This window comes from Scleropages formosus, chromosome 15 (assembly GCF_900964775.1).
Source record: "Scleropages formosus chromosome 15, fSclFor1.1, whole genome shotgun sequence".
Taxonomy (NCBI): Eukaryota; Metazoa; Chordata; class Actinopteri; order Osteoglossiformes; family Osteoglossidae; genus Scleropages; species Scleropages formosus.
In genome coordinates, this window is record NC_041820.1 from 6,537,819 (window position 1) to 6,557,571 (window position 19,753).

General features: G+C 45.4%; 3 protein-coding genes across 4 annotated transcripts in view; 1 reads left to right on the forward strand and 2 right to left on the reverse strand.

Moving 5' to 3' along the window:
* rnf144aa (ring finger protein 144aa) overlaps positions 1-6,217 on the reverse strand; it is a 30,256-nt gene extending 24,039 nt beyond the window's left edge. The window contains exon 1 of one of the 2 annotated variants that reach the window (XM_018733915.2): positions 6,117-6,217. The gene's annotated coding sequence lies outside the window, so the exon portion shown is untranslated. Of the gene's footprint in view, positions 1-4,499; positions 4,691-6,116 lie in introns of those variants that run through there. The other variant, XM_018733926.2, reaches the window with a different exon arrangement.
* A 1,023-nt stretch (positions 6,218-7,240) lies between these two features.
* Positions 7,241-12,400, reverse strand: rsad2 (radical S-adenosyl methionine domain containing 2). Its single transcript, XM_029258563.1, has 6 exons — positions 11,965-12,400; positions 11,138-11,299; positions 9,393-9,622; positions 8,815-8,964; positions 8,481-8,513; positions 7,241-7,642 (listed from the first exon to the last, which is right to left on the reverse strand). The coding sequence occupies exons 1-6, from the start codon at positions 12,302-12,304 to the stop codon at positions 7,478-7,480; spliced, it is 1,080 nt and encodes a 359-aa protein (XP_029114396.1). The 5' UTR covers positions 12,305-12,400; the 3' UTR covers positions 7,241-7,477.
* A 278-nt stretch (positions 12,401-12,678) lies between these two features.
* Positions 12,679-17,333, forward strand: cmpk2 (cytidine monophosphate (UMP-CMP) kinase 2, mitochondrial). Its single transcript, XM_018758508.2, has 5 exons — positions 12,679-13,425; positions 14,494-14,608; positions 14,772-14,973; positions 16,025-16,258; positions 16,780-17,333. Exons 1-5 carry the CDS (start codon positions 12,835-12,837, stop codon positions 16,892-16,894), a joined length of 1,257 nt encoding a protein of 418 aa, XP_018614024.2. The 5' UTR covers positions 12,679-12,834; the 3' UTR covers positions 16,895-17,333.
* The last annotated feature ends 2,420 nt before the right edge of the window (positions 17,334-19,753 follow it).

Genomic DNA, 19,753 nt, shown 5'->3' on the forward strand with positions numbered 1-19,753 from the left:
GCTACAGCACTACAAAAGTATGCTCACAACCATCTATTGGGGCTTATTAGGTGAAAATGAAATAATCCCCAACTCTCTGACAACAATATCAATAATTGCAAGAGAGGGAAATGAAGCGGAGCAAGACAATATCCCAAGTCATCATTTCCATAATTTCCACAAGTTTCTGTAATCGCCGAGAGCCGATTAAATTAATATCAAGGCCGCTGACAGAGGAGAAAGAATTTGTGCACTGTAATTCACATCAAGAGGTAATGATTGCTTGCCTTCAGACAGCACTTTGATTATTAAAAAAAAAAAAGTCTTCCTCCTGGCTTACTCCCATTCTGGGACTTAGTCTTCCACGAGCCTTGCACACATCCATGCAGCAATTATGAGTCAGTGAAAAAGTTAGATGAGCATGCAATTTGTGTTTTTCTGTCCTTGCCGCTTCGCTTACTCCTTGTGGTTCTTTCTATGTTCAGATCACAAATAAGGAACCAGGAAACCTCCCGTCTAAAAGGGCACGGCCGAGGTGGAGGAAACGAAAACTGCCCACGGAAACTGTTTCCCTTCCTGTTTGTTGCATGCTGAGCCAGTTGATAAAACCCACTTCTCCATCAATAAGGAGGAATACACGAGTGTTCAGCCTTGGTGTAGGAAGGACCAAACACTAAGGCTAAGGCCAGGGTCCAATAAAACATCTTTTTCAAGGATAATTTCAATTCTACAGGCAGCAACATATATATATATATATATATATATATATATATATATATATACTTTTCGCTGACCCTTTTCTCCAGATTTACTTACAATGTGAGGATGGTATATTAATCTACAGCAGGAACAGGGGGCTCTAACCACTAAGCCACCTGCTCTGCCCCATATACAATCAAATCTCATTTAAGTGTTCGTTCATTACAATTATTAAATAAATTCGCTACCACACATTTGACTGCACTGACATCAGCTGTGTTTTGCACTCATAGTGAATGGACTCACAAAGAGATCCAGCCCCATACACATCCAGCACAACTGGCCTGGAAAGTTCTGACCCGGTTTGCCCAATTTCTGAAGCCATTTCCTGGCTCATACCGTATATAACTGCAAGCAGGCAAACCAGGGCAAAATGACTCTCCTGCTCACTATTGATAACTGCTTATCCGAAAGCAGTGCCATAGCCGTCCAGAGCCTATCCTGGAAACACGGGGAACTGCGCTCAACAGGGGTACAATCAGTCTTTCAATAACCTACTTTGAACTAGGCCCAAACATACTGAAGGACCCAGTCAGTTACTTCTCAACCAAACTGCATCTTGGATAACTATAACCCCAATAACTTGCGAGAAGTAACAAGAGCATATCAAGGGGCAGCAGGTAGCTTAGCGGTTAGATCGGATGCCTCTTGACTTGGGAGGTCACATGTTCAAATCCCACCACCTGCTGTAAAACCTTTGAACAAGGTGCTTACTTTAAATAGCTCCAGCAAAAAAAAAAAAGAAAATTACCTAGTTGCATAAATGGGTGAACCATTGTAAGTTGCTTTGGAGGAAAAGAGAGTCAGCCAAGTGAATAAATGAATAAATGTAAGACACTTGAAAAGAAACCTTAACAACGTACACATAAATGTTTCTGTACGCAAGACTATGATTGCTTCGGACAGTGAAGACCACGAAAGAACAAATGGCTTGACAGCAATCTCAAGCATCATTAACCATTCATTCGGCGTTGAGTTACGCTCTCGCACACTTCGGCACCCTTCTCTGCAGCGCTCAGACGTTTCTGAGACAAGGTTACATAATTCCTGTTTATTTCTGGACACTCTTGAGCAAACTCTGGAAGCACATTCTAGTTTATTTCGGTTTGCTTTTCTAAATAAAAAAAAAAAAAATGTTGAGGACGTGAGAAGAACACGTTCGAAATAAAGTGCGGAGAGGCTGCTGCACTGAGATCTCCAAATCATACTACAAGAAATGTTATTTATAAACCTCTATAAAGATATCGATTTCAAATTTATTTATAGAGTCGACACCACTGTCCATAACTTTCAGTGTTACGTCTGTACCCTAAAATACTTATTGATTTACCCAATTATAAAGCCAGGCGATTTTTCCATGCATCAGCTAAGGTTAGGTACTGCGATCAAGTGTACTACAGCAGGAGGTAAGATTCCTCAATTGTAAAGTGGTACCTCTAAACACTATGCCACCCGCTGTCTCCCAATAGGAAATGGGCATGTTCTATCTTCTGGAGACACATACGTGGTTGTCTACAAACACAATAAAGCCAACAAACTGGATTTGCAAAGCTGGAGAGCAATTACACAACTTTAGAAGTTAAGCACAGCTTAGATCCAAGTGGCTATTTGCCATTTTTGGCACTGCAGTCAAATACAGGATAAGCTACTTAGATTCCTTATTCGCTAAGAACTTGTCTGAGTTGGACTCAAAGAGCACAGCTCACGAACGGAACGCCCTGATAATCAGTCAGAAATAAACCACCTGAATTGCTGCGATTTTTGAACAGGTGTGCTTCGCTGTCCATCCCATCGCTGAGACTTTGCGAGGCATCGCACGTTAAACCGCAGGCTGTGCCGAGACATCGAAACCAAAACAAGGACACGTGACCACTTGCGAAACTGGTGCAGTGGATTACATTCACATTTCGTATTTGCAAACCACCCCACTAATGTGTAGTTTTGCGATTGGGGAAAGGAGGAAAAAAAAAGGGCTAAAAATACTGGACATGTTCTTTTCTGACTACAGGTGGTCCCCGATTTACGATGTGGTTACGTTCCGCGAAACCCATCATAAGCAGAAAATATTTTACGTTGAAAATGCATTTAATACACGTAACCTAGCAAACATCATAGCTTAGCATACGTGTGAAGGCCATTACGGGCTTGCCGCTGCTGCCCAGCATCGCGAGAGATTATCACACCGCATATTGCTTGCCCAGGAAGAAGAAGAAGAAGAAAAAAAAATCTAAATTCAAAATTCGAAGTACAGTTTCTACTGAATGTCTATCGCCAGCTCACCATCGTAAAGTCGAAGAAAAAAATCACAAGTCGAACCGACGCTAAGTTAGCTAAGGTTACGCTAACTTCTTGCTGGAACCAACTGAAAAACCGTGATGCTACGAGACAGCATTGGCCTACTTCAAGCCTCTTGGGTGGAGTCAGATGGAGTATAATCCGATCTTCTGTCAAGTCAAATTTCTAATACTCAGTAAAATAAACACTCCCAATATCTAGACGACTGTTCGCTTTCTGCTGTGGCGGCGGACATTCCGTGGCCATCATGACCATGAAACTTGAAAAGAATCAAACTACAAATATCTGTATTTTGTGCAACAAACTCTTAACCGCATCACGTCCTTCACCCAAATCCTAAAACAGGTCTTGAGGAATGCATTAAAATTTTTGCACTTGTTCAGCAAGCTCAAGTCAACTGTGGTTGAGGTGAGAACAGGTCGTACACAAGGTTCAAGGGGCTTTAAGAAATGGAAGCAAAGAACTGGCAGGAACAGCACGTCCCAAAGTCCATGGTCATCACACCTGTACGAAAGCGACACTCTTGCATGTAAAATGAACCAGTCCTTGAGAGGTATGTACGGCCTCAGTTCATTGATTTTCCGAGCAACAAAAAGCCCCGGCAAGTTCAATCACCGATGGATATTCTTTTGCCGAGGAAAGGAAAGACATTCACGGCCATCGATATGCAACTTTCACACCTTTTAACTTTGCGGAGGCGGTTTTATGCAACAGGTTTCCCTCAGAAGTCATAATTCAAGGATCTGCAAGTCTGACTGCGGAAAACAGAGAAGCTGATCAGTCTTACAGGAAAAAAAAAAAAAAAAAAAAAAGGTGATAAGTTTAAGTAATAGTTTTACTGTATTAACTGTATTTGAGGTAGGGTACCACGTACTGTAATGCTACATGGCACTGTGGTCCATCAGTGGTCCAGCCATTGCCATATTGAGGTAGAGGCCTCGGTGTGAGACACTTCATTGCCCGCTATATCTAACATATAAATGTTTTACTTAAAGAAGCCACAAATATATTTAAGTAACTGGAACAAGGGAAATTTAATTGTTAATAAAGCATACAGGGCCAATATTTTTCTTAAATTCCCCGTACAGACTGATACAAAATTGATACAAGAACCAGTAGGAAGAACAATATTTTTAAATTAGACATCTGATACGGGTCGGTGGTTTGGAGAAGCAGGGACAAGTCCACATCTGAGCGCCACAATCTCCCCGGTGCTACAAACCAATGACACATGGTAGCAGGACCAGTGACCCGTACTATAATCCGAGACAGAGCTCAGTAGCGCCCCTAGTGGTAACATATATGGACAACCCGCTGGTCAGCACTGCAGTCAGTAGAGGAAGACACACTGACATCTACTTCAGGTGGCACAGACCACCACGGTATATTACTCTACAGGAATTTACTGCCACCCATCTCCCCAAAATATATCACCACCACACCGTTAGGATGCTGTCATTTCTTACCCAACGGGAAGATCATTTTGCTTAAGGTCGACGGGGAGCCCCTTTTTGCAGCTCTTCGGAATCACCGCCCTGAAGCTCCCTCCTTCGGCACCCAAGCAACCGTAGTGCTTGGAGCCACTGTTCGAACTGCAGGGTCACCCTCGTTTCCATGTAAGGCTGAAGAATCATGTGTTTAGACTATACCGCTGCACCAATAATCTATTGCTCCTCTGTTTTCTTGAGTTGCCATAAAACATTTCAATTTAATAGACTTAAATTTAAATTTAGACAGAATCACACATCTGCAGCTATGTTTCTTTTTCCTAAGGTAATGCACAAACTGTATTTTCTATGAGATTTACATCGCTTTGGAGAAAAGCATCTGCTAAAGGAATAAATGTACATTTTTAATACACTTGCCGTGAGCCATCTCCTGGGTTATTTTTAATTACTGTTGTTTTACTCTTGACGATCAACAGTTAGAAACCTAGCGTGACAACCACCCAACATTCTTCGGAATCCCACCAGGATATGTCACAGTCAGCAGTCAGAGCTGAGAATGCACTGGAATAACAAACGGACCTGTTTCAGGGAAGGAATGCAAAATCAGCCCAAGCATAAGGATCTGATCCAGAGCGCGTTTGGGCATTGAACCAGGCGGCCTACTGTAAAGCATACCTCTAACATTTCATTTAAAAAAGGTAAATATCCAGAATCTCCTACGGTGCAAGCAGCTGGAAGGTAATAAACTTTAATGCTGCTGTGAAGTATCAGGTTTTATTTGTGTCACAATTGCTGTCACAATGCAAAAACACTATCATTTTATTAAGAACCTTATTACAAACTGTCAGATTTACATTATTAACTGTATGCGCAAAGGTTAGAATGATGCATGTGTAATGAATGTGTCCCCTACATCAGAGGTTACCTCTCCACCTGGTCAGTACAGGTGAACTGCAAGATAATAAGCATAAGAGCAATTTACTTTCAAATGTCCCCTTCTTGAACTAAAATGAATCATAAATCTTTTTAGTGTGTAAGAATAAGGGACATGAGAGCGAGTCGTGACAGTATCATGAGGAGACTGTCCCAACAGAAAGATTTTACAAGGATTTACAACAATTTAGATATGGTTATGAGAAAGAATCTGACCAGTGGTCCTACAGGACACCGCGGCTCAGGGCTGTGCCTTCTAATCTGAAGGTTCTTAGGTCTAATCCCACTCCTCCTAAGGTACCCTTAATCAAGCCAGGTATTTACTCGGTCTCTGATACAGTAAAATACCCTCTCTTGAGTCTTGTACAAGAATCAGTCACTGTAAAATTTCATTTCTCTGCGAGTGTAAACCAGCTTGGTCCATAAATGTCAGAGAAACAATGACGTCGGTTGGAAAAACAAAGATCTAAAGGGATTTTGCCACTTTTTTAATAAGATTTAAGAAATGCGTCCCTCCCAGAAAAAACTGCTTTATCCACAAATCGGTCGGACAGACACTTGTCAACAGGGCGGTACAGCAAAATGAAAATGCAGCAGTACTTTTTTCCAGCAGGACAGGTTGGTTCCGAAAAGTCCCACGATCGACGTGGACTGTGTGTGTGCGGCGCGTGTTAAAGAACACCGAACCGATGATCATCTTACCTCTTGTCCGCCGCGCGCGTCGCCGCTTCCCGCCCGCCGGTACACGATACGTCCCCCCGCGGTCCGGATAATCTCCGCAACTGGATGGACAACGGTGCCGGTGCCGGTGCCGGATGGGGGGGGGGGGGGGCGTGAGGGTGGGGGATGTGCGCGCGACGCTTCCCTCGCGCCTCTGACGCGGCGCGACGCGTCCGTGCCAATGATTTCCGCGTCCCAGCGAGGACGACCGTTATCTTTCCACAGCAGGAAACCTGAGCGCGGGGGGGGGGGGGGGAGTGGAGAGGGGAGGTGACCGCATCCAGCACGTCACAGGACGCGATGACGTGGTCCGGCAGTGAGCGAGCGAGCGAGCGCGCGCGCAGAACGCAGCGCTTTGCGCATGTACCCCAAAATTCCCAGCTAGGTGGCTTGCGCCGGCGTTTGCACGAATCGGTGTGAAGTTGACGAGTCCCCCGGTTAAAAGAAACCCCGCGGCTCTCCTTTCCTCACACGCACCGGACCGCCTTGCGCTTCCCAAACGCGGGCAGTTTCCACCCTTCGTACACCGTTCGGACACTGCGCCCCTCCCCTCACCCGGGGCTGACCCTGCCCACCTGCGCGAGCCCGGCGACTCTCCCTCCTCGTGGGGAACGCGATGTGCTTCCTCGCGCGCGGCGCAGCCCCGCTCCTGTGGCGGGAAAGGAAGGGAATCAGAGAACCACGAGCTGAGGCGCCGGAGTCAGTTTTTGCGCTAAAAAAAAAAAAAAAATGCAAAAAATGTGCATAATCCATAAGGACGTGATACTATGGCGGTCCACTTGACATGGCGAGGCGAGGCGGGTTTGGATTCCGATGAGGCAAAAATGAACACATGGACTGGAGGTTCTCACACGTCAGAACGGACTACCAAGACACTAAATATTAATAATATATTTACACAACCCAATATAGCAGTTTTTCATTGTATTGGACCCTGTTATGTGTCTGATGGGTTTATTGTCGTTAATAAATAATTTCAAAATAAATGCTGCATAGTCCGTTAAAGTCAACAAATTTATTAGGTAAAAAAAAAACCCTCCATAGAAAACTGTCAAAGTGCACAGTAAGAAAAAAAAAAAAACAAACAAATGCACGAGCTATAAATGCAAGTAATTAATGCATCCAAACACTGAAAAATATTTGACAGTTAAAACTGCAGTGACAGATGGGATATAAAGGAAATGAAATTGCTTTAGCATCACTATTAAGTCAAAACATCGTACAAACAAAATACTTCTCATTCTTTGTACAAGTTTTAAGTGCAAGGAGATTTTGTGCAAAATCTGTTTTTGAAGAAAATATGTATGCCATTGAGCTGCCGCACTGAGGTTTCTTTCCACAGGTCACCAGTCCAGCTTCATGTCTTCTTTGCTCCACACATATTTTCCACCTCGTTTCAGGAACATCTTCTCGTCGAAGCCGCTGAACTGGATGGCGTTTTCCACGCCCACGTCAAGGATGGACTTCGAAGGGTCTTTCCTTCCTCCTCTACAGTCAAGAAAGCGCATCTACAGAAAAAATACCACGGTGGCAATTTGCATTTGATTCTTCAGACATGTCACTTGAAAAGCGGCAATAACCGCAATGAATGTTTCTGTGCAATAGTCTCATGACACATTACACTTCCAGTACGATGTGTAAAAATCCTTGATGACTGTGGATTAACATACACACTCTGAGCATATGCACATGTGAGTCAAAAGATCAGTTTTCTGAAACATAGTCATGATATACACTGTTACACTATTGGTGGGGGCATCCATAACTGGAATTTATGGACATGGGGTGCCTTGCGATGGACTGGCATCCCGTCCTGGGTGTGTCCCCTCCCCCTTCGGCCTTACGCCCCGTGTTGCCGGGTAGGCTCCGGTTCCCCGCGGCCCCATATGGGACGAGCGGTTCAGAAAATGTGTGTGTGTGTGTTTATAATATCACAGAATTGTTCATTGATTCTATAAGTGAGTTGACTTCACTAATGAGATAAAGGGCTCTGTCTATTCATAGAAGTGCAAAAGTTTTTTTTTTTTTTTTTTTTAATCCATCAAATAAATTCGGTGCAGTATCATCACATTCTTCCTCCCAGACATGCTCATGTGAACGACTGAACTCATCACAATTTAAGCAGGTCTTTCAGGACCTGTAGCCCAACGAAAAGGAACGACTAGAAATGGAAAAGACTTTGAACTGAACGCGGGAGAAAATGAAAGCAGAACAAACTCGACGCGAGGGCCTGCCTGGCAATCAGCACTTAAAGTAGGTCACCATTTCCATAATAAGAAATTATCTTTAAAAGGAATAACTTATAATAAAAAGAGACATGTTGAGTAACAGGGTAGCGCTACTTACATATTCATCGAGGATAAGGTAGGAATCTCTCATCTGGGAACAGAAAAGGTAAAATAAATGAGATGATCAACAGGTGTTTTAAACGTGTAAAGCACTTTTGATAATTAAACAGTGTTTATTACATTATGATGCTTACAAAATTTACTGTCAAATGTTTACTGTTTTATAGTTTACAATAAAATGTACACTATATAACTGTCTGTGCAGTGACTTTTGAATATTTGATAAATCTCCATTTCTTCATCAACAATTCCTCAGTGTATTCTGTATACTTAATAAAGTAACATGACAGCTTAATAAATATCGCAAGACAAATTTTCGTTCATTGTCATACCTTCAGATTGGATTCGGGGACCAGGCACTGGATTTCGGCGTGGCGGTCCAGGAAGGCCTGGAACTGCTCATCGTCGACGACAAATTTCTCAGCATCCCTGAGGGCACTTTCTCCAGCGTTCTCACCATCAATGATCAGACACTGGAACACCTGCGTATACAGGTGTAAAACACATCTCAATTCTCCTTCAACAACTCTTCCACAATGCATCCTGGATTACTGCAGCCGCAGGTGTCAATTATTACTTTCGTTTTGCACTAAACAACAAATTGCGCACACGTGAGATGTGGATCGTGTGACGTTGAGCGTGTGTGGCTGATCTATGTCACAGGGATGTTACCAGCATAATGTATTTACAAAATAAGAAAGCACTGAGAAGAGAGACTGGTTATGTAACGTTCAAAATTCAGGAAAGGAAACCATGGTTGTACATTTTAGCAAGGTAATTAGCTTGAATTTCTCCAGAGTATTTTTGGTTGGAAATGTGTTAAGGACCAAAGGAATCTGCTAAGCAAATGCAGTGTGTAATGTGATTAATTAAAGCATCCAAGCGCAGCAGAAGGCATCGTGCAGCGTACCTTCCAACGCACTGGGTTCAGCTGCCGGATGTTCTCCCTCATGTCCTCCTCCACGTTGAAGCTGCAGATGACGGAGTTGATTTTGAAAGCCACCTTGTACTGCCTGCACCAGCTGTGCACCTTAAACAGGTTGTCCAGGTGGCTTTTCCTGCCTTGGGTACGGCCGATCAGTTTGTTGGTGTCCTCGTCGAAGCTGTCACAGGAAATGGCAAGGATGTCGAGATACTTCCCTAAAGGATGAGAAAGGCTGGGGCTTTATTACACTGAGATGACTGGATACTGAAGCTGAACAGCTTGACAGCATTGCATTATAAGATTCTGAGGACCATCCATCCATCCATCCATCATTGTGTAATGTAGTGATCTGTAGATGAGTTGTCGTACTGGAAGTCAAGCCCCTTCAGGTTACGGAAATTTGGCTTCATGAGGAGTTTAATTTAATACCCAACATCTGGCTAACAAGGCAGTTCTTCTTATTTTTGAGGACCAAATGCAGATTTCGTGGACCTCCCTAAAACTAAGAAACATGACACAAAAGCCACCATATGGTCTTCAAACCCCAGTATTTACTATTTACATTTGTTACAACCCCAATAACAACAGCCCCCGTTTGGACTTCCCAATCTCAGCATGTTTTTTCAGTGTGTTTTCATTGCTTTCTTTTGTCTTCACAGTTTTTTTTTTTTTGTATTTATAAAGTTTCACCTAATACATAAACAGGGGGTACCACATGAATGTGTTTTGTCTGTGAGTGTTTAAGTGCACAGTATGTAAACAGCAATCAGCTGTTAGACAGCAAATACAGTACTACAGAGTAACTAATTAAGTAAAACTACCTTGTTATGTTCATTATGTTAACTAATAAAGGAATTGTGAGCATATAAATGGGATTTGATAACATTTTTGGAAAAAACTGGTGCCAAATTTAGGGCTGAGGAATGCATAAAAATTTTAACCATAGAAACTAATAGAAATTACATATTTTATTTATTGGAATTCAACTTGGAAAGATTTTTTGCTTTTCTCCAAAGCAACTTAGAATTACTTACCCATTTATACAGCTAGGTAATTTTCTTTGTAACGAGAGCAATATTTAGAGCAAGTACCTTACGCAAGGGTAATACAGCTGGGACTCAAACGTGCAACATGCGGGTCTAAAGGCAGTAGCATTCACCACTGCACTACCAGCTGTCTTGGGAAGAGACTGCTTTTTCAAGGCATGATATACTGCATATGCTTATAAATATTCATCTAAGCCATAGATATTTTATCTGTGTAAAAAAAATAATAATGTCTTTGGAGGGTAGACTAAAGGCGAAAGCATAAAAAAGTTCTCTACCTTCACTTTCACTTTGCTGCTGGCCATTGAACTCAACTTGTTGCACTATTAAGGCAATGTGGTCACCTGCAGTCTAGACCTGGTACTGCAGTGCTCACATGTCAAAGAGTATAAAACTGACAGGTGTAGTGTTTGTATAATTATTATCCTTCATCATTTATGTGTGTCTTGTGTCCAAAGCAGCTTACGGTATTAGATAACTTTACAATGATTTGCCCATTCATACAGTCCTGTATTAATTAAGGGCAAATCATCTCTGAGCCCTTCATCAAGGGTTCTACAGCGGGATTGGGAATCAAACCAACAATCTTGAGACGGTAAATCAACAGCCTCAGCCAAACATTAATAGATAAATTCCTAAATTAATTTAAGAGTCATATTTGATGTCCTGTACAGGCCCACTTACCATATTTCTTGAACCAGCCTTCTTTGATCATACTTCCATTGCTGACAATACTAACACTTGGCAGCTGAAGGTCTTGCTTGCAGTACTGGACCAGTTTTCCCAGGAATTCCCCACCTTCATGAAAGAAGGGCTCTCCACCAGAGAAGTTTATTTTTTCCATTCCTGCAGATAGGATTACAGACCACATGATGTCAAAGTGAAAGCAAGGGATTTAAAACCTCATTCAGATCTGCTCAGCAAAGTGTTGGCAGGTTCAGTTCTTCCTGCCCTATACAGGCACGTATAATAAAGAACAGAACCACAACAGAAGTAGGGTAAAACTGTCAAACTAAACATAGAAAAAATAATGAAACCATATCATATGACACATTATCATGACATTTTTCACAGCACAAAAAGTTACCACATAACGATTACTCCGGAAAAAATAATAATTATAATAACCCAGCGAGCATCCACCCCTACTTAACAAAGTTGCTACAGACAGCCCAAACAATACCAACTACCGGAAAGTCCCCCTAAATCACTCCCAGCCCCCCTCCCGCGCACCACGGTTTCGGGGCCACCCCCAGAACTCCCCAGAATTCCCTTCGCGGCAAACTGCGCATAAACAATAAAACAACCAATCGAAACAGAACATCAAACTATGTACAAATATAGACACTAATAACAACTATTTACACGGACCTATATATCATCTCTCCTCAGCGCCGTTACAATAATAATAATAATAATAATAATAATAATAAAGTAAAAACTGTACTTATTCTTCGACTACTACTACAAACATTAATAATAATAATAATAATAATAATAATAAAACTCGCCTGCTTCCTTCAGCAGTTGCAGACCTCTCTTTGCCTCTTCAATGGGCAGAACAAAGGAGGTCTTCGCCGTGTGGAAGCAAAAGCCGCACTTGTAGTTGCACTTGCGAGTGAGGTGGTAATTGACGCTGCTCGGGGTCGGCGTGCGCTGCGCGGCTCGCGAGTCCCTCTCCGCGAGGGCCGCGCGCGCCCCCGGGTGTCCCGCAGCCCGCGTGCGGGGGGAGAAGAGCCACCCCATCCAGCTGCACGCGGTTCCCAGCATATCTGCGAAGATGCTCTGCAGCTTGCTCACGCACCGAAGCAAAATGAAATGCGCGAGCTGGATTTGGGCTGAGAGAAGCATGGCTCACGCGCGCCGGCCGGGTGTTCTACCGCAGGGGTGTGAGAGACGGGTGCACCCGAGCGTGTTTTATACTGTACCGTTCTGGCGTTCAAAGAAACGCACCCTTATCATAACACCACCTTGCGTGACGTCACACTGAAACATTCGCTTTCTCCCGTAAAGCGCAGAAAGCGAAACGTATACTGTACATGGTCACGTGGCTTCAAGTCAAACGAGGGCGACACATACATTCCAGATTGAGATTATTATCATTATTAGAGTCCCGTACGGTCTGCACCGAAGCTGGACCGAACCTTTCCCCCCCCCCAAAGGCTATCCTCCTGTTGCCAGCGTTTCGTTTGCTTGCACTTTCCATTCCTCCGCGCGGACGGGGTGTCGGTGTTTACCGCTTGGTTTCGATTTCCCCGCGTTCGCGCAGCAAGTTTCGGTCTGCCGCTGGACGTGACCGTGCGCGCGACCTTGCCTGTGCGCGTAAACGCGAGCACATTCATTGACGCGAAGGCTGCCTGCTCGCTCTCTCTGGTGCGGAGATGACAAAGCGCGCTCTCTCTCGCCTCAACCAGTGGCGCTCCCGTGTCTTTGCGGTCGAAACCGATGCTCATGCTGAGCCCATCTACTTCGCCCTGAGCTCGAGGCCCCAGCCCGATGGGGGGCACTGCTTCCAGGGGGTGTTCGGAGGAGGGAAGAGCTACTCCCTGCACCTGTACGTGGAGGACAGGATCCAGAGGGCGATGCGCTTCGAAGAACTTCGACATAAGTTGACTTGTTGCATACCGAGAGATGGCAAAATCTGGGACTTGTCCTCCTTCCGCCCTGGTGTGAGGAGCTCTGTGGTCAGGGGCTTTTTCATCAGGGACTTGCCTGCTGCCTGGGACACTGAGAAAGTGCTCCATGAGCTCATTCACAGCGACCATGTGACCGTGTGCAGGTATGTCCCCGCAGGTGAGGGCACCCGCTGGCGTCAGGAGGTTTTGTCCCCGGCTGGTGGCGGCAGGGTGTCTGTGGCGGAGACGTGCTGCGTGGTCCCGGCAGAGGTCCCTGAGAACCAGCCGTCCACTCTGGACATCGTCGACTCCAACGTGTTCTACAGCTTCCAGGAGGCTTACAAAGTTCTCACAGAGGTATGAAATAAGTGTGAGTTTACACTGAAGTCAATACCCTACTGGTATACAAAGTTACAGGTGTGATTCCTGCCCACTAAGTGAGAGACAGTCATCTGTGTTGTATGCCGACATCATCATAAAATAGTAGCCCAAATGTGGTAAATGCAGATTATTATTAAATCAGTAACATAAGTAAAAATATTAATGAAAATATCTAAAACTCTATACCATAATAGTACAGCAATGTTTAAATAATAATAATAATAATAAAAAAAAATACACACACACACTATCCGAAACTGCTTGTCCCAAGCAGGGTTGCGGCGAACGGGAGCTTAACCCGGCAACACAGGGTGTGAGGCTGGAGGGGGAGGGGACACACCCAGGATGGGGCGCCAGTTCGTCACAAGGCACCTGAAAGCAGGACTCTAACCCCAGACCTGCCAGAGAGCAGAACCCAGCCAAACTTGCTGTGCCATAATAATAATAATAATAATAATAATAATAATAATAATAATAATAATAATTCCTTTTACACTTCTGAGAACTACAAAGATGTGCCGGAGGTCACAGGTGCGACTCATTATGCATTGAGATGGTGTTTCTATAGCATCTGAGGGCAACATAATGTATGTTTACATTACATTTATTTATTTATCAGATGCTTTTCTCCAAAGCGACTTCCAGCAAACTCCATGTACTGTTATCAACCCACACACCTTATTCACCAAGGTAACTTACACTGCCACTTACACTGGGTCATGTTAAGTATGAAGGATAACTGGAGAGGGTCATGTGACATCGCAATGTCTAGGCAGCAGAAATACTAGGAACACAAGCGTGACGCTGTGCTCGTGACTAAAGGTACGGAGTCAAAACATTCCAGTGAAGATGCAAACGGAGTCACGACCTGGTGCGGTGAAACGGTGTTAAGTGATGAGCTACGAAGCTGTTTTCCTTCGAACACACATACACGCGATCTGTTACTACGCGGAGGCCGTTGTTGCAAAAGCGCTTTGATTTCTTCATCGGATGAATGGATGGTCCCGTGCGGTTCATGCTGATGACCGTAGGTCTTCTCCACAGTGTAAAGATGTTTTTCCGGAGTCAAAGCAACTGCTGGACCTTGTGGACCGGCGCTTGGAGACGAAGGCCAAGGGGCCCTTTCCTGTTGTTGTCATTGAAGGGCTGGACGCAACAGGTTAGTGCCACACACGCTCAGCTCCGAGTAATAAAGTAACGCTCGACTGAAGTTATGATATTTGCAGTATGTCCATAAACTTACCGATACTGCCACTGTGTTGCTGCTTTCAGGGTAAATAACGTACAGCGCTTCCGTTTGCTCCGCGTCCTTTTCTCGCCAGGGAAGACGACTCTGACGCAGTCGCTGAAGGAGTCGCTCGGAGCCCACCTGCTGAGGTCCCCCCCGCAGTGCCTGGCCCCGTGGAGATCCTGCTTCGACGCCAAGCCCCCCCTCATCCGCAGAGCTTTCTACGCCCTGGGGAATTACATCACTGCTGGGCAGATCGCTGCCGAGTCAGCGCGGGGTCCGGTCATCGTCGACAGGTGGGACGCTTGGCATTTGCAACACTACATCAGATCCCTCTCTGTGCCCACACGTCTGATTTTATTGTTGTTTATTATAATTTGCTCATTTAGCACGTTGACGTAAAACACTGCGGTTTTGTACTAAGGTCCTTACAATGATTCACTCATTTATACAGCAGGATCTTTTTTTACTGTGCTAATTCTGGGTATGTACCTGGATCAAGGGTACTACAGCAGGAGGGATTTGAACTCACCAGCACTGAATGCAAGGCAACAGGGTTAACCACTACGCCACCTGCTGTCTGTGGTTAAACACGTTAGTGCAATACGTCCGTTTCTCCGTTTTTCCTTCGGCGCTGCAGCAAGAATATGCAGCAGTAATATTTATACTATAACGACTTAATATATCATTTTGTATCATTTATATGATTTAAATATAAATGCAGTTTCCTTCTGGGATCATTCAAGTATCCATGTAGGTATAAACAAGTTTAAAGAGTACAATTTTGAATAAAATTAGAAGCACATTTTTAAAAATTGTAACTTGATGCTGTCCCACATGCAGAAAAATCAGGAAATTTTTTATATACATATACAGTATATTATACACAGACATATACACATATATGTATATGTGTATAATTTTATACTGTATAATATATACATTAATATACATATACATTATTTTATATATATAATATATATTTTTTTTCAATTTACACCCTCTGAAGCTCACAGTGTCAGTGCTACTGATCAAGAAGTGGGGTGTTAATTTGGGTCTTTTGGTTGCAAGCCAGTCGGTCCAGTCACTACGCTACCTGCTGCCATTTGCAGGCATCTTGTTCCTGCTGTGCAGCACAATTTTCTTTATTTGTCAGTTTTTCATCATATGGTTATTACTTTTTTTTGATCTTACAGATTTTTTTTAATTGTAATTAAATGAAGACCCTTTTTTTTCTCCTAAGGTTGTAATGACAATGAAGCTTCAAGGTTCGAGCTTCTTCCAAGGGGTCCAGTGAGCTGCCGCTGGTGATTGGTACTCAGTGTTGTGTTGAATTCTCTCGCTCAGGTACTGGCACAGTACGGCAGCCTACGCCATCGCTACAGCCGTGAGGGGCGACGTGAACAACCTGCCACTCCCCGGGTCCGAGGTGTACCGCTGGCCCGGCGACCTGCTCCGGCCCGACCTGGTTCTGCTGCTGACGGTCAGTGCCGAGGAGCGGCTGCGTAGGATCAGGGGGAGGGGTGGCGAGAAGACGAGGGAGGAGATGGAGCTCGAGGCCAACAACCTGTTCCGCAGCAAGTAGGTGCCGACCCCCAGAGTTTGTCGTTCGGAGGAGTCGCAACACAGTTCCGATCCAGACTGATGAATGTTTCCTTTGGGAAGTGAGGGAAAGATGAGTCATGTTTTCACATTTACTTAGTTAGGAGACACTTTTCTCCAAAGCAACTTCCAATGAACTCTATGTAGTGTTATGAGCCCACACACCTTATTCACCAGGGTAACTTACACTGCCAGATACGCTACTTACACTGGGTCACTCATCCATTCATCAGTGGAACACACTCTCTCTGTCACTCACACACTACGGGGGAACCTGAACAGCATGTCTTTGGAGTATGGGAGGAAACCAGAGCACCTGGAGGAAAGCCACGCAGACAACATGCAAACTCCACACAGACTGAGCAGGGATCAAACCCATGTCCTCTCGCACCACCCAGGCACTGTGAGACAGCAGCGCTACTCGCTGTACCACCGTGCCACCCCTTTGCCAGCCTGGTGGCTGTATGAACACATAGCGCACATTCACCTCTGTTCTGCAGGGTGGAGGAGGCCTACCGGAGGATGGAGCGCCCCGGCTGCGTGATTGTCGATGCCAGCCCCCCTGCGGACCAGGTGCTGGAGCAAGTGCTGCTTTTAATGAAGAGCCACTTGTAGAGGGAGCCACTCGCAGAGCCATCAGCGCAAGTTGCCACCATGGGCCAGACAGCAGGTGGCAGCACAGTGTCGCAAATAGGCCCACTCCTTCCCTTCCCTCTCTCCATTCAAGACTAGGGTCGGGACTCGACCTGCTCCTGGTAGTACAACTTCTGGCGCAGTGATCCACAGGGGCGAATGTGCTCCTCACCTCTAGACGAGTCACCGCTTTTCTGATGTCTCTAGAGCCGCATTTATGATATGGATCTCTGTCGAGGGTCACCTCGAACCCTGGACTTCTCCTCTTCCGTTTCCAATAAAGAGCCTTGAGGGATAACGGTAAAGTCCCAGGCTGGAAAACCAGAACTTCTGGTGTGCAACCACCCATTTATCATCATATTTTTGTACTTCGCCATGTAAGAATAATATAATAAGAGCAATTAGACCGTGAACAGCACTACAAATATGCATTAAAGAAATGTTTAACATATGAGCCTCCGACCGAGTGTCTCTGTTTTTCATATCGAAATGTAGGAATATCTGTCAAGGGCCCGTCGTTCATATCGCGGAGGCTCTTTAGAGGTAAGGGAGCGATTCGGTGCCTGGGGCCGTGTCGTATCGCACCCGGCGCCCCACTTCGGTGACGCAGCATGCCTCAAAGACCCCATACCTCATGTGTCAACAGGCACATCGAAGCAACGGTTTCCAATTTAACGCGTGCGCTTTCCCCAAGATGGGGAACGGTGGCGATGCACCGGCGGTGATGGTCCCGGCTGACACACAGATGGATTGTACACACCTTCTTTCGCCACTCCGGTGCTTTCTCATAGCCATTTACTTGCAGGGTATAGACTTACATCTGTGGCAGGGTACCTGGTGTGTTTTGTATTTGACAGGCTTTTCCTGGGTTGGATGTTATCTCAGTGTTGTTGTTCTAGGAGACCTGCTGGAGACCTGTGTTGGGTTTGGGGTTCGGGTTCCGACACACAGCTGCGAGCTCCACGCCAGTGATCCTTCGCACTCCTTCACGCTGCGCTGGTTCAGCGGAGCCACTCAGACCCCCTCCTCCGCACCTAACGTAGTTTTCTGCGGTGTCGCATAACAGAGCTGTGTTTAGGCTCTCCGTGGCCTAGTAAAAAGCGGTTTACCGCGGTCCCGGTGTCAGTATTTTCACACCCGCGGTAGAAAAACACACCAGGAGGCCTTGGAAGTGTGTTCAGAGCTGGGGATTCTAAAGGACCATATGTAGCAGTGCCGTTTAACTACCTGCTCTCACCTTGGGCCAAAAGTGAACACACACATGCACAAGCGTGCATACGCACAGCCAGGGGGAAACAATATTATTTGTGTGTGTTGCAGGTGCCCGGTAGGAGCTCTGAGGTCAGAAGATTAATTAGTCGATTTGGTGTAGATGGACTCGGTAGGGCTCTGGGCCAGATAAGATGAAGTGTCTTTTGTACTCGAATGGCCCAGTCCTGTGTGTGTGTGTGTGTGTGTGTGTGTGTGTGTGTGGAAAAAAAGGGAAAAGTGCAAACAGGCATTTTCACTCTTTGAAACACAGCAGGGTCACATCACACCACACACCTTGTATTCTGACTCCCGGTTACCTGGTGACGGGGTGAAAAATACCTGACTGCACGGTAGACCAAGTTGTCCTGACAGAGGCGAGAGCCGGCCGATCTCGGTGCCGTTTCTCATTTCGGACTTGAATTCTCAGCCGCGATGCTGCAAGAGGACAAGGAGCCGGTCCTGTGTCAATGTGGACAATTAATGGGAATTCTCGCACCTTTTGCCGGCGAGCGAACCTCAACAGGAGCCAAGCGCCAGTCAACAATTCTTCGACCGCTTCCCCCGAAACGAAAATCCAGCAACAAATCAGCCCGCTAAGTAACTATCTATGTGGCTGACAGTTCATAAAGAAGGCAGGCTGTAGATCAGGACGCAGAGTCACAAGTCGGATTGCACGACGGCCAGGTTCGATTCTCCCCTCCTTGCCGGGAACAGCGAGACGGAGGAAACGCGGCCGTGCACGCCGGCGCCACCGGAGAGCACGGCCGCGTGATTCCCTAGCTTCGCACATGCGTTTCATAAATCGTCCGCCATTGATTTTCAATGTTGCCGCGCAGTTTATTTTTAAGTCTGCCGATAAGGCTGCCTTGGAGAGCAAACCTTTCCATGCACTCATCAAAACACTGCAGTAATGGATGGGTTGGGGGTGGGCAAGGGGTCAGGGGACCTTGGATTAGCGACGCGTGCGAAACAAAATTCCCCCACATAGTTTACATCTTCCTTGCGTGCTCCACATGAACTCCTCTGGGAGCCGACTGAACGCTGTTCTCAATGTCACCGACGCGTCGACTTCATTCTGGTACGAGCTGCGTTCTGTTCACCGCTGATTTCACCCCAAAATGCAAATTACATTTATTTAGCTGACGCTTTTCTCCAACGCAACTTATAATTACTTACCCATTTATACACCTGGGTAATTTTACTGGAGCAATTTAGGGTAAGTACGCTGCTCAAGGGTTTTACAGCTGGAGGTGGGATTCAAACCTGTAATCTTTGGGGCCAAAGGCAACGGCACTAACTAATGCGCTACCAGCTGCCCGAATGGCCCGCTATTAAGCCTGCACATCAATGCTGTTTAAGTTCAAGGCTTTGTAATTTAACTCTTCAGTACCGTACTACTGTGTATTTCTTCAGTATTATTGTACACTGGCTTCTGTTATGAACGCAGCTGGCGCTGGAAGTCTGTTCACAATTCGTTTTGTTTGTAACTCCGAAGTCACAGTCGATAAAAACTAAATGATACAGAAGTCCCTTGATTACAGACAGTCAACCCCCCCCCACGGACTGCCTCCTGTACCAGACCGTACAGAA